At 43.3% G+C, this 16,874-nt stretch overlaps 1 protein-coding gene across 2 annotated transcripts in view; it reads right to left on the bottom strand.

Moving 5' to 3' along the window:
• PRPS2 (phosphoribosyl pyrophosphate synthetase 2) overlaps window positions 1-16,087 on the bottom strand; it is a 42,330-nt gene extending 26,243 nt beyond the window's left edge. For both annotated transcript variants that reach the window (XM_018566078.1, XM_018566077.1), the window contains exon 1: window positions 15,755-16,087. In XM_018566078.1, the coding sequence (XP_018421580.1) occupies window positions 15,755-15,876 (122 nt within the window). In that variant the 5' untranslated portion in view covers window positions 15,877-16,087. The remainder of the gene's footprint in view (window positions 1-15,754) is intronic.
• Window positions 16,088-16,874: the final 787 nt, after the last annotated feature.

Genomic DNA, 16,874 nt, shown 5'->3' with positions numbered 1-16,874 from the left:
CATCAAAGCACTGAAAAATGGCCTGGCAAAGAAGGGGTACGAATACACATACTTTTTCTTGCAACCATGTGCGAATGTATGTATGTGAACCGCTTGAAATGAACTGTTTTTTGTGATCTGATCCTCGTCTAAGTCTAGACAATAGACAAACACAATGTGCTTAAGCTGATAACACAAACAATTCTAATTTCTTGTGTCTTATTGAACACACACATTAAACATTTACAGGGCTGGAGAAAAAAAGTTAGTGAACCCATAGACTAATTACTTAAACGAAAGCCAATTGGAGTCAGTAGCTTGCACACCTAACGTCCAATTAATGAAATGAATTTGGAGGTGCGGTTCAGAGCTACTTTGATTGAAAGGACACAAACACTTTAAAAAAAGGAGAACTATGGGGTCAGGGCTTTTCCCCATAGTTCTCCTAAGGGTAACGGAAGGACACAAACTAGCATCCTCCCGTCACCCAAAGCTCAGTATACCTGAGCACCTTGGCAAACCGCAACACTAAATGGCCAAATGTTTTGTGGACTAATGAAACAAAACTTGAATTATTCAGGAAAAATACTCAGCACTATGCATGGCGCAAAAAGGGCACAGCTTACCAACATCATCCCAATGGTGAAGTATGGTGGAGGGAACATCATGATTTGGGCTTGCTTCACTGCCTCTGGGTCTAGACCATTTGTCATCATCAAGGGGCACAATTAACTCCTTAGTTTACCAAAATATCCTACAAGATAACGTCAGGGTTGGTGTCTGCCAGCTGAACCTTAAAAGTTGGGTGATGCAGCAGGACAATGACACTAAAAATCGAAGTAAATCCACCAGACTGGCTTCAGAAAAAGAAAATGCGCTTTTTGGAGTGGCCCAGTCAGAACCCAGACCTTAACCCCGTAGAGATGCTATGGAATGACCTCAAGAGAGACGTTCACACCGGACATGCTACAATTAAATCTGAGCTGAAGCAGTTACGTGAAAAGGAATGGACAAAAATTCCTCCTGAATGTAGTAAAGGTCCTCCAGCACTGTTATTGTTTAACCCCTTCATGACTGAGGCCCTTTTATCATTTTTTGCACCCATGTTATATTCCACATTTTAGGCCTGAAAATGACGTAAAACCCCCCCAACATTATATATTTTCTGAATGCCAAGACCCTATAGAATAAAATGGTGGTAGTTGAAAATGTTAATGTTGCGCAATATTAGCGCAACTCCTTATTAAACCCCAAAATTTAGTGACAAATTTAATTAAATGCCCCAAAACACAACAAATTACCCATTTTTTTAATGAAATATAAAAGATGAGGTTACAACGAGTAAAACGATACCCAACATGCCCAGTTTACAGATTGCGTGCGACCGTGAAACGGCGAAAAACTGCAGTACCCCAAAAAGTCAATAAAAGACACTTTAAAAGCCCCCACAGGTCATCAATTTAGAGATACCCCAAAATACTGGCCCTAGAATTATTGCTCTCACTCGGGCGTGCGCGGCGATACCCAACAGTTCGGGACGCAGAAGCGATCTGGCGACAGGTAAGTCGCCAGGATCGCTTCTGTTGTAAAGCCGACAGTCGGCTCTACATGTTTAAACAGAGTCCCGGCGGCAAAAGTCACCGGGAGTCTGTTTAAACAGCCCCGATGCTGGCGACGTACACTGTACGTCGTCAGTCACGAAGGGGTTAATGGGCGTGTTCAAAAAAAGACAAGAAATTAGAATTGTTTGTGTTTTAATCAGCACATTTAGGGAAATTTATCAAATCTGGAGCAGATGCCAATCAGCATCTCTCTTCAGTTTGATCAGTTGAGATTTGAAAATGAGAGAAGCTGATTGGTTGCCATGCACAAATGCTCCAGTTGTGATAAATTCCCCCCATTGTGTTTGTTTATTTTTAGGTACTATAATAGGAGCAAAATAAGTGGGGGTCCTCACATTTTTACTTCAGAAGTGGAAATACACTTTAAGAGGTGAAACAGCATAGCATTACTTGTTCAACATTTAGTACACAACGCTAAATGGGAACCTGGCAACCCAGATTCTAACTGACTGGAAAAGCGTACAAAAGGTGAATACAACAAACAGCACTCCATTTTTCTCTGGTTTAACCTGCTGATCAAGTCAGACAAATAGTAATTGAGGTACCAAGCAAGTAACCAACGATACTTTTGCATGGTAGCTAAAAAAAAAAGAAAAATCTAAACAGTCATTCTATAGCTGCCAAGTTCTTTAATATGGTGAGACAAAATTAATCTACAATTCAAGAACCAATCAATTCCATCTAGAAGCCAGTAGGCAATTTTAGAAAGCCCCAAGACAGAAGTCCATCGAAAACAATAAAAAACAAAACACCTCAGTAAACCAAGGCACGTTACATAAAAAAGCAAAACATCCTTCATAACAAAGATATCTCAAAGCTCTTTTAGCGTAGTTTATTTTTTCTAAAGAGAAAGTACAACATATTGAACAGTGTACAGAAGACATAGTAGCACAGTAAATAAGAAATCCACAAAAAAAAGATATCACATTAGTGATGCACGGATACCAGTATCATTGCCAATACTGAGAATTTGCACAAGTATTCGTGCAAATTCTCCAATACCAGAGCCTTAATTATGCAAATTAAGTGCCTGTCTTAGGTCCCACGCTTGCTGGGTACCTCGTGGCAGCCTTCCTGGGAACCATGCACAGTGCCTCCGTGTACAGCTCCTCCGCTGGCACGCACATCTTCTCCTCCTGAGACCCTCTGCCCAGGGACAAAGTGCACTGTGTTCAGGTATGGTGCAGCAAAACTGCACTTAAACTTCAGCTACTTTATAAATATTGCCTGCTGATTCTGTCCTGTGCTTCAATCGGCATTGTGGTATAATGGATGGCTGGGATTTGTAGTCCTCAATAGCTGATGGTACTTTTCTGCATTGCTATATAATGTATTGCTGGGATTTGTAGTCGTCCATAGCGTGGAGTGAGTGGCAGAACCACCAGGGATGCAGCTGTTACTGGCCCTGGCGCTCCACCACTGTCCTAAAAATCATTAGTCTGCATTGTTTTAGAAAAAAAAAAAAAAACTGTCACATGACACACACAAAAAAAAAAAAAAAGTTATCAGTAATTGGTATTGGCGAGTACTTGAGGAAAAGTATCAGTACTCTTACTTGGTCTGTAAAAAGTGCATCCCTAGCCTATATGAATGAACACAGCTATGGTCCACTGGTTTACAACTATAAATAAAGACAGAAATTAAATTTAAAAAAAACCACAACACTAAATCAAGGGACAGGAAACCTAATTAGGTGGTGTATAGATAAAGTAAAACATGCTAGTAGTACTTTAATATTGCTAAGTAACATGACTTATGGATAAAAATAATGTCTGAATATACAGTATACACCACAAGGAGTATAACACAAAGAGAAAAAAAAAAGTCTGAAGGAATGAGTAAATGTCATGTCGGGAGGTTGATAACAGGATTGAACACTACCTAATTCACAAGAAATTCTCCAGGATATCATCGTCATTATGTTTCGCACGTCCACTCATACAGCTGATGTAGGTGGGAAAAATATTTTCCCAGCGACTACTAGCTACTGTCCTGGCGGAATTTTTTGTTCTTGCGATGGTTCTAGGTATCATAAAAAGATATCTGCTGAACTCTGGATCTTAGCCACTATGCTGAAAGTGCCAAAATATTGTTTTACCCAAAAGAGCAAGAGAGAACACACCCCAGCTGGTATGAAAGTTACTCTCCCGACCACATCTCTGAAAAAATTCAGGGACATCATGAAGTCATCTGTACCATTTCAAAAGCATCCCAAGTTTTTTTTTTGCAGTTTGTAGCATATCTGTGCGCTTTGTAACAAAGTGAAATTTTGCTATGTTGTTGGTAACATCAAGCAAAGTAAACTTTCCCTAACCAGTACTCAGAAAAATCTACCTTTTCAAATGGTCCAGAAAAATAAACAATGCACTTCCAAGTGTGCTTAGGCACTGGTGACTAGTCTTTTGTCTTCTATTTACCTTTTTTTGAATGCCAAATGGAAGATATGACCACCAAACAAATCATGGAAATCAGCACACACTCGTACTGGCTGAATGTACAATGCTTGTACATCAAGAAGCAACCCTTGTCTGAGAAGAAAAAAAGCGTGATCAGCCAGGATCCTCATACCCACCCGAGATGATTGGCCAGCTGACTTCCCATAGACATACAATTACAGCCAGACAAATTGTCTGGATCAGGCAATGATCATTCCTCATATATAAATACTTTCAGACAATTACTCTGGAAAGATGGTCTTGGCCAGTTCAACTCCCAATTTTGGAATATTAAATCATCTTTGATTTAAGTAGCAACCAATGTGGAGTTTATGTATTAGGATCACACCTTCATATGGTATAAACTAACCACTTTAAAAAGGCTGATGTACAATGGAAAGCACCTTCACTGAAAAATGAAAGCTTGGATTCTGCTGGTCAGAAATACTTCCCCTTTACAAACTTACATTACTTGTCATGCCCTGTTGTGCCTGCCAAACACCACATTTGGAGGTTGGTACAACAAGCAACAAGGCAAACGTTACTCATGCATGAGCCGCAGCCAGCATTCCATCAATTCATTCAACGCAATCGTAATGTTCTAATTCCCCAGTGAAAAGGAAATGCTTATAAGCAAAAAACATTCTAAAACTGTTCCACCATCCGAGTGGATTAGCCCAGTGTTTATACTACGGGAAGAAGCATGATCCAATGGATTAAAGAACTGCAGCAATTTATGGAGCACAGGAGCCACACAGCTTCTGTATATAGTACACCACAGCCCTCTGAAATTATTTATTATAATGAACTAATATAAAAATGTCCAGACGCTGCAAAGTGTTTTTAAGTATTAAAAAAAGAAAAATTTAAACAATTTTAGAAGGTAAATGGTAAACAAAAGGCATTCTGTTTTTAGCTGAAATCACTAGAGCAGAGGTTTGGTATTACCGTATATACTCGAGTATAAGCCGTCCCGAATATAAGCCGAGGTACCTAATTTTAGCCAAAAAAACTGGGAAAAAGTATTGACCCGAATATAAGCCGAGGGTGGGAAATGAGGCAGCTACTGGTAGATAGATACCATTAAAATACATTAATATTTATTTAAAAGAAAAATAACCTAGCTCTGTAAGTGGAAAAGGGGGTACAGGGCTACATATCATGTACTACGGATCATTTAACCCATTCATATTAGCAGAGGATAATTGTAAATCTATTGTTCAGTGCACTCTATATGTAGTATATAGTACATGTACATATAGAGTGCCTGCAACAATACATTTACAATGATCCTCTGCTAACATGAATGGGTTAAATGATCCATAGTACAGGGCTACATACAGATCATTTAATACATTCATGTTAGTATAATTGTAAATGTATTGTCTGCACTGTATTAGCAGTATATACTCTATATAGAGTATATACTGCTAATACAGTGCAGACAATACATATATAATTGCTTAATTAATCTCTCTCTCTACCCCCCCCCCCCCCCTCCCACGCCCTCACTCACTGTGTCCGTGTGCCGGTGATCGATCATCACATCACGGAGAGAGCAGGGACGAGTCAGCGGCGCGCTGGTCCAGTGGGAGGAGCTCCAGGTGGGGTCCTAATTTAGCTGGCTCAGAGGTGCCTGCCCGCTAAATTACAACCCCACCTGGAGCTCCTCTCGCCTGATCAGCGCGCCGCTGACTCATCCCTGCTCCCCTGCCTGACTGGCCGCTGCGGGGGGGTTTTTCTTCTTCTTACTTACCTCGCCGAGCGTCGCTGCTGCTGCGGTGTGCGGCGCTCCGAGCGGGGTCATCTGGCAGTCTCCGGCCACCTAAATTAGGACCCGGAGACTGCCAGATGACCCCGCTCGGAGCGCCGCACACCGAGCAGCAGTGACGCGACGCTCGGCGAGGTAAGTAAGAAGACGCGCTGGCGCTGACTCGAGTATAAGCCGAGGGGGGCACTTTTCACCCAAAAAAATGGGCTGAAAATCTCGGCTTATACTCGAGTATATACGGTATATGGAATCTGGATAGCCAACACATAAAACCACTGGCACTGGGTTCCAGCGATCATTTTCTAGATAAATCTAGCATTACAAATGAAAAAATGTTCAGATTTTAATGTTTTCTATACTTTGTCAGTTAATATCAGTATTGCCTCAATCTTTATCCAGCAGCTTTTTCTTGCATCACCAATGCGAGAGCGAGCAATATTATGGATACACATATACGCCTCTTCAACTGCTCTTTAACAAATATCTAATCAGTCAATCACATGGCAGTAACTCAATACATTTAGGCATGTAGACATGGTCAGGATGGCCTGCTGAAGTTCAAACTGAGCATCAGAGTGGGGAAGAAAGGCGATTTAAGGGACTCTGAACGTGGCATGGTTGTTGGTGCCAAGCGGGCTGGTCTGAGTATTTCAAAAACTGCTGAAATACTGGGATTTTCACACACAACCATCTCTAATGTTTACAGAGAATGGTCTGAAAAAGAGAAATTATCCAGTGAGCTGGTGGGGCTTCACATCATGGATGTGCAGCTGACAAATCTGCAGCAACTGTGTGATTCCATTATGTCAGTATGGACCAAACTCTCTAAGGAATGCTTCCATCACCTTGTTGAATCTATGCCACAAAGAATTATAGCATTTCTGAAGACAAAAGGGGTCCAACCCAGAACTAGCAAGGTGTACCTAATAAAGTGGAGATTATCTATCAAACCCATCTATCCATCTAATCTCTGCTGTGACATCCCCACTCCCTTGCTTGTTATTGTCACAGACACACAGCCTTTACATCAATAGCAACCACAGCTAAGGATGCTCACCTGCTGTAGCAAGCGTATGCAATACAGCCACCAATATGCAAAAGAGACTATAACATTTGCTGCTATTGAAAACAAAGATCACTAGATATTTGACAGACACAAATATATATTTCACTGAAAATCAGCATCACCACTGCTCAATGCCTATGCCCTCTACACATGTCCCCAACACCCACTATCCCATTCAGCCCCATTGCAAAGGTTAAAGGAGAACTATGAGATGAGTGATTTCCACTCACCTTCAAAATTCTAACTAGGGATGTTCAGATACCAGTGCTGATACTTGGCCTTTTTTTAGGAGAAGTACCAGGGTGGCAGCTGGGACCTGGCTCTGGCACTCCACCACTGTCCTGAAATCATTAGTCTGCATTGTTTTAGAAAAAAAACTGTCACATGACAAAAAAAATATCTCAATACTTGTATTTATAAAATAAAACATAATCATACATTAAAACAGATGCAAATCCCAGGAGCTCCGTGTGCTCCTTACAAATGACAGCTGCCTCGTAACTTTTGAATTTTTTTCTAGTCTAGTCTTGGAGCTGGAAATGGTTATATGGAGCTTCGAATGATGGTTATATGCGTTGTTTACTGCATGGATGTGCATTGGAGGCCCACTGGAAATAAATGGGCACAACCCAAAAACATCTAAAAGCCTCGGGACTGCTGCTGGGTGCCTTCATCTTGAATGTGATGTCAGCGGCCCGAGTTGACTCAGAGACGTCACTCACATGACACTAATAGTTCCCTGCGCTCCTTCCCCAACAGCTACATAGAAGACTATGTAGGGAGGTGAGGGGTGGAGGGGCTGGGCCAGCACAGACACTCCCAGAAGAGGGCTAGGACATGCAATGAAGAAGGGGCTGTTCTTAAGAACTTTACAGGCAGTTCAAAAGCAACATTGCAAATTAATAAATTATGGAAAGAAAAAACAGTGCAAGTAAGCATGTAAAATACTTGAATTTTCTGTACTTTTACCTGCAGTTTGTTTTTTCTTCAAATTTTTAAAATATTTTATTTTTATAAACTTTCATTTTTTACTTTACTTTTAGGGGCTAAACCGACCCCTGATATTTCCCTTTTAAAATAGAAAAAGAGATTGAGGACACAAAGTCCTCAATCTCTTTTTCTGTGTCCCCTGTTATTAATGAACAGGAATCCTCTATGAGTGTTCCTGTTCATTGATAACATGAGAATATAGTATGTTTACTATAAACCACAATTATGAATGAACAGGATTGGATAAAGATCACTCCCATTCATTCATAATTGAGCATATATTAACCATACCATATCCTCAATTATGTACATCACTGATCACTGAGTGTTTGTACCTGGCTCTCCTGACAAATACTGTGACAGCGCTGTCTCCGCCCCCACACCGCTCTGCCGCACTGCGATAGGCGGCCGAGCGGTGTGGGAGGAGAGACACCGGCCGCTCACAGCGCTCTTGTCCCGCAGCGCTCAGCCAGCTGTCACTTTCTCTCCTCCCCGCTGGGACACGGAGCAGCGCCCAGAGGGGAGGAAAGAAATCAGGGATGCGCCGATCGGCAGGAAAATGGCACTTTCGGCATTTAGCCAAAAGTGCCATTTTCGGCCGATATGTTTTGGTGGACGATATATCCGTGCATCCCTAATAATAATAATAATGTGTTTTTAAACCTACACAATTGTCTTCTCCTAGTAACCAGCTTTCCATTGGCAAAAACAAAACACAGCCAAGCATACCCGCACCGTAGACACGCCCTCCAGCCGCACGGGAACGCAAAGGCACATTATACCTGCTGTCCGGTCTGAACAAAATGCTGCAAGCACTATTTTGTTCGGACCAGACTGCAGGCATAGTGTGCCTTGTGTTCCCGTGTGGCTGACCGTATTGCGGCCAGAGGGCGTGGCTACTTGGCCATTCACTACAATGGACCGCCACGCTTCCTCCTGCCCCACAACATACTGAGCCGGTCGCAATGGGATGCAGTGTGTTCTGGCTGGAATTGGTACGGAACGCACTGTGTCTGGTGTGAACAAGGCCTTAGAACTGTCGGCAGGATATCCTCTGGCATCATGGCTGGGCAACGGAGCAGCGCCCAGAGGGGAGGAAAGAAATCAGGGATGCGCCGATCGGCAGGAAAATGGCACTTTCGGCATTTAGCCAAAAGTGCCATTTTCGGCCGATATGTTTTGGTGGACGATATATCCGTGCATCCCTAATAATAATAATAATGTGTTTTTAAACCTACACAATTGTCTTCTCCTAGTAACCAGCTTTCCATTGGCAAAAACAAAACACAGCCAAGCATACCCGCACCGTAGACACGCCCTCCAGCCGCACGGGAACGCAAAGGCACATTATACCTGCTGTCCGGTCTGAACAAAATGCTGCAAGCACTATTTTGTTCGGACCAGACTGCAGGCATAGTGTGCCTTGTGTTCCCGTGTGGCTGACCGTATTGCGGCCAGAGGGCGTGGCTACTTGGCCATTCACTACAATGGACCGCCACGCTTCCTCCTGCCCCACAACATACTGAGCCGGTCGCAATGGGATGCAGTGTGTTCTGGCTGGAATTGGTACGGAACGCACTGTGTCTGGTGTGAACAAGGCCTTAGAACTGTCGGCAGGATATCCTCTGGCATCACAGACGTGCAATTGTAGCCCAATACAGCTACTCAGACTACCATCATCTACTGGCTGGGATTACATATATACTGCCTACAGGAAAGTCCAATGACCAAGGCGAAGTATTACAGAAAAGAGCAACCGTAATCCTGTAGACAAGCAGAAGAGGACACGATAAGAGAGGTGATGATCAGCAAGTCTTTGATAGTGTAGTTAGAAGAGTGTTAAAGATTAGGTTGTAAATGCTGAGTAAAGAACTTTCTGAGTGTCTTTACAGAACAATGATCATATATTTTATCTTTAAACAACAGGATTCACTAAAAAGGACTGAAATGAGGGGGATAAGTAAATTGCGCCGTTGTAGACCTTGTTAAAGCTAGGTACACAGTTGGGATTTGTTTGTAGCGTGGATGGAGGCATTTATCAGATCAGTTTCCTCACAGGCTGAACAAGAAAAATAAATCTGTGTAAAAGCTGTGTACTCAGCTTGAGAACTGCTGACTCGGTCAAAATTCCACCAGTATGTGGCCCAGTTGGCAACCCATATATACTTTCTTTTTTTTAAGGTTCAGTGATGTCATCAGTGGGTCTCTGTGTTCCTCTATGCACAACATGTTGGTCACAGCACCATGCCTTAGCAATCCTCAAAACGATACAAGCATTTTGCAGGGGATAGCGATCAGCAGTTTCAAGCACAATCTGTTAACTATTGCATGGTTGGAAGAGCAACACATACACTGTTAAACAAAGTTACCATCAATCCTCTGACTACATTCTCCATCACAGCCATATAATGATCCTACGGAGTTTAATGGAACATCAAGCTGTTATGAAAGTATGTCAGTGGCACGGAAACCAGGATACTGGCACAAATGTACTATAATGCTACCAATATAAACTTATTGTAGTCCAACTGCAATGAGTTCATAGACCAGGATATTGCTGGCTACTTGTATACAAAAAGGGCATACTTTAATGTTTCCATAGTAATGCCAACTGCCACATACTGTATGCTATATGTAATAAGTAGAATTAAAGTGACAAACTCAGGAGTTAAATCTTAAAAATGCATTCAGGTACCCTACCAACAAAAATGTATCTTATTTGTGCATCACTCAGATGTAGATCCTCAAATCATCTATGAATTGGTGCTGACACTGTCCTTCCTTCTGGAGGGTGGCACCTTTTGTTCCCCGTGTGTGCTGTAGAGTAGCCACCATTCCAAGCTTGCTCCCGTGATGGACTACAATCTCAATACAAATTTGTAAACTAAACATGAGATTGTAGTCCACCACAGGAGTGAGCTTGGAGCGGTGACTACTTTACAACACACACAGGAAACATGGGGAACCAAAGTACCCACCCTTCAGAAGGAAGGACAGTGTCAGCACCAATTCAGAGATGGTTTGAGGATCTACAGCCGAGTGCTACACAAATAAGATACATTTTTAGTAATAGTTAAAAAAAAAGGTACCTGAATGCATTTCTAAGATTTTACTTCTGAGATTAGTCTCACTTTAAGAAGAAATGCTATGGGTCAAAGAGGACACAAAGCTGTACCTCCTGGGCATGGGATAGTACCATGAAATCCTGCTTACGATGACAACTCCCACAAATACAACATTTGCATTCATTGTTAAATGTGACCATGTGAATCAATTAACTTAGCTAGTGATATCGGAAATCCCTCAAAGTCTCGAGATCAAGTCATATGACTCTACAATTGTTTTAGTTATGGTTTGCATTTTCCATTAAGAATGTGATCTGCTGGGCCATTACTGTAAATCATGAAAATGTTGAAGCCAACACCACTCGGAGTAATAATTAACTTACTGATAGCTTTGTGCTAGAGAATGTTGTCAGGTTTTTCTTCATGAAGAGCATTAACATTGTATGTTGAAGACTAAAATGTAATAATGGAGTAGAAATAAGTACAGGGCAAACATGACCATCTAAAAACAATATCAATACTAGCCCTGAAGCACGTAAGTTGTGACATCCTTGGAGGTCATACTACGTCATTCTACTGCCTAGCAGAACACATTCACACCAGCTCTCCTTGTTTCCACCAATGTATATCTGTCAACAAGGCACATTTGTTTTTAACATTGTAGGCTTTTTCTGTGGCAATTTCTATGCGTGGCCTCAAGTTGACCAAAGTCCATTATTGGGGTGACTGGTCAGATTAGGAGAGCTGTTCTGATAGGGGCAGCTCCCCTTCTGATAAGCCACTGCCAGAACTTTGCTCCCTTCCACCACTATACAAGCCATTTGTAAGCTGGGCCAAGCCATGCACACACGTTAATACAGTGCCCTGTCAGGAAGGTGGAAGTCTATGGACAACTTTGCCAACAACTTCTCCCTCAGTGGTGTTTTACAGGAAATGTCTAATGCAGTGGTGTTCTACTTACTGGATTTACTGGGCCTCGAACAACACTAAGGGCTTGCGCACACCACTGTCAGTGCGTTCCAGTGCGGTTAGCTGCTGTAATGCACAGTATTGCACACTAAACTACCCCCTGCGTTCTACGGCGGGAGGGGGTCGTGACAGCACATTTAAGTCAATGACCCCGCAGCCACTCAGTATGCATGCACTATTTTTTGTGATCGCACACGTGTTCTGGTGCGACCAATCGCACTTCGGGCGGGGCCATTAACTTCAATGCACCGCCACGCCCCCTCCCACCCCAGAAGGCAGGGGGACTTAGTATGCAATACAGTGCATTTCAGCTGCTAATTGCGTTGGGACGCATGGTCAGTGGGGTAAACAAGCCCCGAAAGGGCACACAGTGAATGTAATGCTTTAGAAGGCTGCCATATTGAAAACCTGCACCAGGAGATGGTCAGAGACTACAGCTTTGCTACAGGAGCTATTAGAGTTTGAGAAGATATTCTGGGAGACAGTCATAGACGGCAAATACATTACATGAGACTGCTAGACATCACTTATATTATATAACCTATTTATAAGTCAACCCTTCCACGTTTGTGCTGCTACAACCCTTTAAAAATCACTTGTGCCACATTTCAGATTTTTCTCCTCAACATCTATTCTAATGCCAGAAAAAGCACTGCATCTGTGGGCATTATTACTATTTTAATGCTCCTCAACCGCTGTATTTTAGCCAGCGTGTCTATATCCATATTTTAATGGCGTGTAAAAATAAAAATGTCCCAAACTTACATTCGGAGGGAGCTTACTAGCATAATTGACTTGTGAAGGCACATACATACATTCTAGTGGCTACAATAAATGCATATTCTACCCAATAGAATTTGTTTATGTGCCTATGCCTCTAAAAGCGTACAACACCACACTAAAATGCCAATTTTGTACCCTGGATTTGTCTGCAAGCTTCTGGCATAAAGATCCAGCGTAGATATGAGTATTTTAATACACCTGTGTACATGAGCACTAATAGATCAGAGGTATAAACAAAACAAAAAATAGATGGACAGCACAGAAAAAAGGAAGATAGAGTGACAGAAATAATCCAAACCATTGAACTACTAGAAGTAACGAAGTTGAAGTGACACTAAGGGCCCATTCACACCAATTGCGGTGCATTTAAGAGTGATAGCTGCTATGATATCATGAATAGACTACTTTAACGTTACACTGAACTTGGGAGTTAAAGTGACATTAAAGTCAAAAACCCCCCCCCCCCCCAATGTTAGTGTAAGCACTTACCTTAAATGACGTCTCTTAATCCGATCTTCTTTCCTGTCCTCTTCAGCCTTCTCTCCAGCGCTGCTGCGGCTCTCCGATCCAGCACTGACTCCTCTGTCCTCGCTGGCACTTCCTGTCCCACAGTGTCTGCATGCGGGTGCACGCGTCCATAGACTTACCTTGTGTCTCTCCACGTCTCCCGGACGAAAATCCGAACTGCTCATGCGCCCGCCCCAAGATGCTTTGCGGCCGCCTGAGCATTTCCGGACGGGAGCGCGTGGGGAAGACAGGGTAAGTTTAAACCACTTTAAAAAAAAAAACTTTTTGCATACATCTACTGCTTGCTAGCAGTAGATATATGCAAAAAAACATGGGGGTTTAGAAACCCTTTAAATCTTAAAAATACAGTCAAGTACCCTTACTATTAACAAAAATGTATCTTATTTGTGTATCACTCAGCTGTAGATCCTCAAATCATCTCTGAATTGGTGCGGACACTGTCCTTCCTTCTGGAGGGTGACTACTTTTATTCCCCATGGTCCCTGTGTGTGTTGTAAAGTAGTCACCACTCCAAGCTCACTCCCATGATGGACTACAATCTCATGTTTAGTTTACTAATTTGTATTGAGATTCTAGTCCATCATGTTAGTGAGCTTGGAACAGTGGGTACTTTACTATACACACAGGGACCATGGAAAATAAAAGTAGTCACCCTCCAGAAGGAAGGACAGTGGCAGCACCAATTCAGAGATGATTTTAGGATCTACAGCCGAGTGATACACAAATAATATACATTTTTGTTCATAGTGAAGGTACTTGAATGCATTTTTTACATTTTTAACTCCTGAGTTTAGTATCACTGTTTTTTCTCTACTGGCTTAAGTAAGACCCAAAACAGTCCTTTGTCTGCAGGGGCCTAAGGGCTGCATAGTAAGTACCAAAGGTGTTGGGCATCAGGGGCCTAATGTATAAGGGGACATTTACATGAGAAGTAAAGCTCAGCTCACATACATAAGTTGAATGGACTGGAGCATGTTAGTTGAGGAGCCAGAACTTACACACAGTAGACACTCTTCCTCTCCGTGCCCAGAGGGGAGAATAGCAAGCTGAATTCCAGCAATGGCCGGATCTAATTGGTAAAAGGCATGGGCTAAAGAGCTCTCTACACACAAATGAAACCTAATAGAATTAAGGCGGATGGGGGGAAATGGAATCATTGCAGCAGTTGATTGACCCGACAGGAATAGGACATATTGTGAACGGCAATAAATGCGAAGAGAAACACGCAGCGGAACATTGTCATAGCACGGCTGAAAACATTGGGGAATTCTCTTTAGGAAACTTCGCTCTTCTGCCTGATATTTACACACAAATTTGTTTCAGCACATCATACACAGCTCTGTATTCAAAGTCAGCTCTATACACTCAGGGTGGGCGGGTGTGTGTGTATATATACATACATACACACAGCTTTTAGATCCATACAGGGCGTTTTTATGCTTCTGAACGCAGCCCTATAAACAGACTGGGGGGAATTCATCAAACTGGAGCAGTTGCCCACGGCAACCAGCTTCTCTCTTCAGTTTGAGTTAAAGTTTGAAAATGAGAGATGGAAGCTGATTGGTTGCCACGGGCAACTGCTAGTTTTCATAAATTTCCCTGCACATTGTGGCATTTATATGCATTATCTAGAGCAGCGGTCAGGAATGAAACGAGAAAAAAAAACGCCCCAAAACTGTTATTGAAGAGGAGCGTACGTGCACGTACATGCGTCCACACACACAGATGCATTCTAGCGGCTAGAATGAATATCCAAGGTACTATAACAGGGGTGTACCTGTAAAAAATAAATCAAGGCAACTGGACTTGCTGTATTTCCTTGAAGACGTTTCGCTGGTCATCCGAATTCTGAATTGAGAAAGCTGGTCGGATGACCAGCGAAACATCTTCAAGAACATACAGCAAGTCCAGCTGCCTTGATTTAGTTTCTTTTACAGATACACCATGACCTGGATGAATGAGAACCTTCACAGATATAACAGGGGTAAGCAACCCCATCCCATGAGGCATTGCAAGACTAACAGTGATAGACATGACCTCCAAGAGCCAGAGGCATTATGGGCTTTGTAGTTGCACCCCAGCTGCATTGCTGAGGTCCCCTACCCCTACACTATAATGAATTTATATGCATACACTTCTAAACGTTAGTACTTTACATGCCATTATATGCATTTCTCACATTGGATCGCAGTGCCAACTAGATGCAGTGTAGATATGAGCATTTTGTGCATGAGCCCCAAAGGAAATAATAGTTTTATCCCTGGAAATCGGGGATCTTTGTACCCATGCTAGAAGCCATGAGGACATGGAAGGTGACAACAAGGATAATGATAGAGTACAGCGTCACGAGTGTTCATCCCGGATCCATGCAGCGGGAAGACCAGCCATGAATGAACTCATCGCACCGCCTGCTATGGCAGAACGCATGTGACTCCACAACGTGCGCTGTGACACCGAACGCTGCAACAACACACACACGATGATGCAATTAGCGCTATTACTTATTTAGCGGCTGCTCGCATGCCCAGCCCGTCCCCTGCACCCACCTGGTCTCCTGGTTGCTGAACTTCTTCGTGACCACCTTGCCCAGCTCCAGCCCGAGCCGGTCTGCCACTTTCTGGGAAAGGTCCTGGTGAGAGCTACCGCTGAAGAGCACGATATTGGGCATGGCGACTGGCAGCGATGTAGACACTGGAGAGAAATAAGCTGCCTGTACGGACCTAAAGCAGAAGGGAAGAAAGAAAGGGCACAAAGCGCGCTCTGGGTAGATGGTGATAATAGTAATGTCCTTTCTTCCCTTCTGCTATCAGGGTGCACGGTTCAGTGTCATGTGGCTGCTGTGGAAGCACCAAGCGGGAGGGGGGGGCGAAGGAAGTGATGGCACAGTGTATGCAGGTCACGGAGATCCCGCCCCTCTGAGGTAGAGTCCCCGCCCCCCCAGCTGTACCGTCACATCTCTTCAGCCGCACATTCTCATCTGCCCAGTCTCCGCCCCCCCAACAGTTAGACTCCTCCTCCCTCACACAGTCTCTTTCCCTCTTACAGTTTCCTCCCCCCAGCCGCACACTCTCCTCCCCTAACGCACATAGTCTCCTCCCTTTTGCCACACATCGTCACCTTCCTGGTCCTATCCGTCTAGACTGGTGGCTGCCAGCAGACTCATGAATGGGAGGGAGGGGAATGTTCGGCTTGTGTGCGCTGTGTTTGCTATCATCACCATCACTTCCAGGCACACATACGCGGCACGGGCGCTTTATTCGTTCCTTCTCTGTGTGATCAATGAACTGTCCATGAGATGCCTTGGTGTTATAATTTATAATATGATTTGCTATAGTATTGAAAGGTATTTCTGTACTGTAGAGTCTAAGGACGTGAGTGCTTGTTGGGAGCGTGAATCTAGCACGTGGTAGACATATTACCATACCAGTTCTTATTTTACATGTCTATAGCTGCAGTCACCAACGCTCATTGTTTGCTTGGAAGCCTGTGCTGAGAGTAGATTGTAGGCTGCCACTTGCTGATCTCATGTAAGTGCTAGTTGATTCAGGGCCAGTTCACAGCATCTCCAGTGCGTTCATGCACTATGTTTTGCGATCGCATTGAACCGTAACGCAGGCATTGCTGCTGGCAGGGAGGGCGTATCTGTGGTGCCATTGACTTGAATGG

The sequence above is a fragment of the Nanorana parkeri genome, unplaced genomic scaffold (assembly GCF_000935625.1).
Source record: "Nanorana parkeri isolate BGI_ZX_2015 unplaced genomic scaffold, ASM93562v1 scaffold913, whole genome shotgun sequence".
In the NCBI taxonomy this organism is placed as follows: domain Eukaryota; kingdom Metazoa; phylum Chordata; class Amphibia; order Anura; family Dicroglossidae; genus Nanorana; species Nanorana parkeri.
The sequence above is the reverse complement of the archived record's forward strand: the minus strand, read 5'-3'. Positions and strand labels throughout refer to the sequence as shown.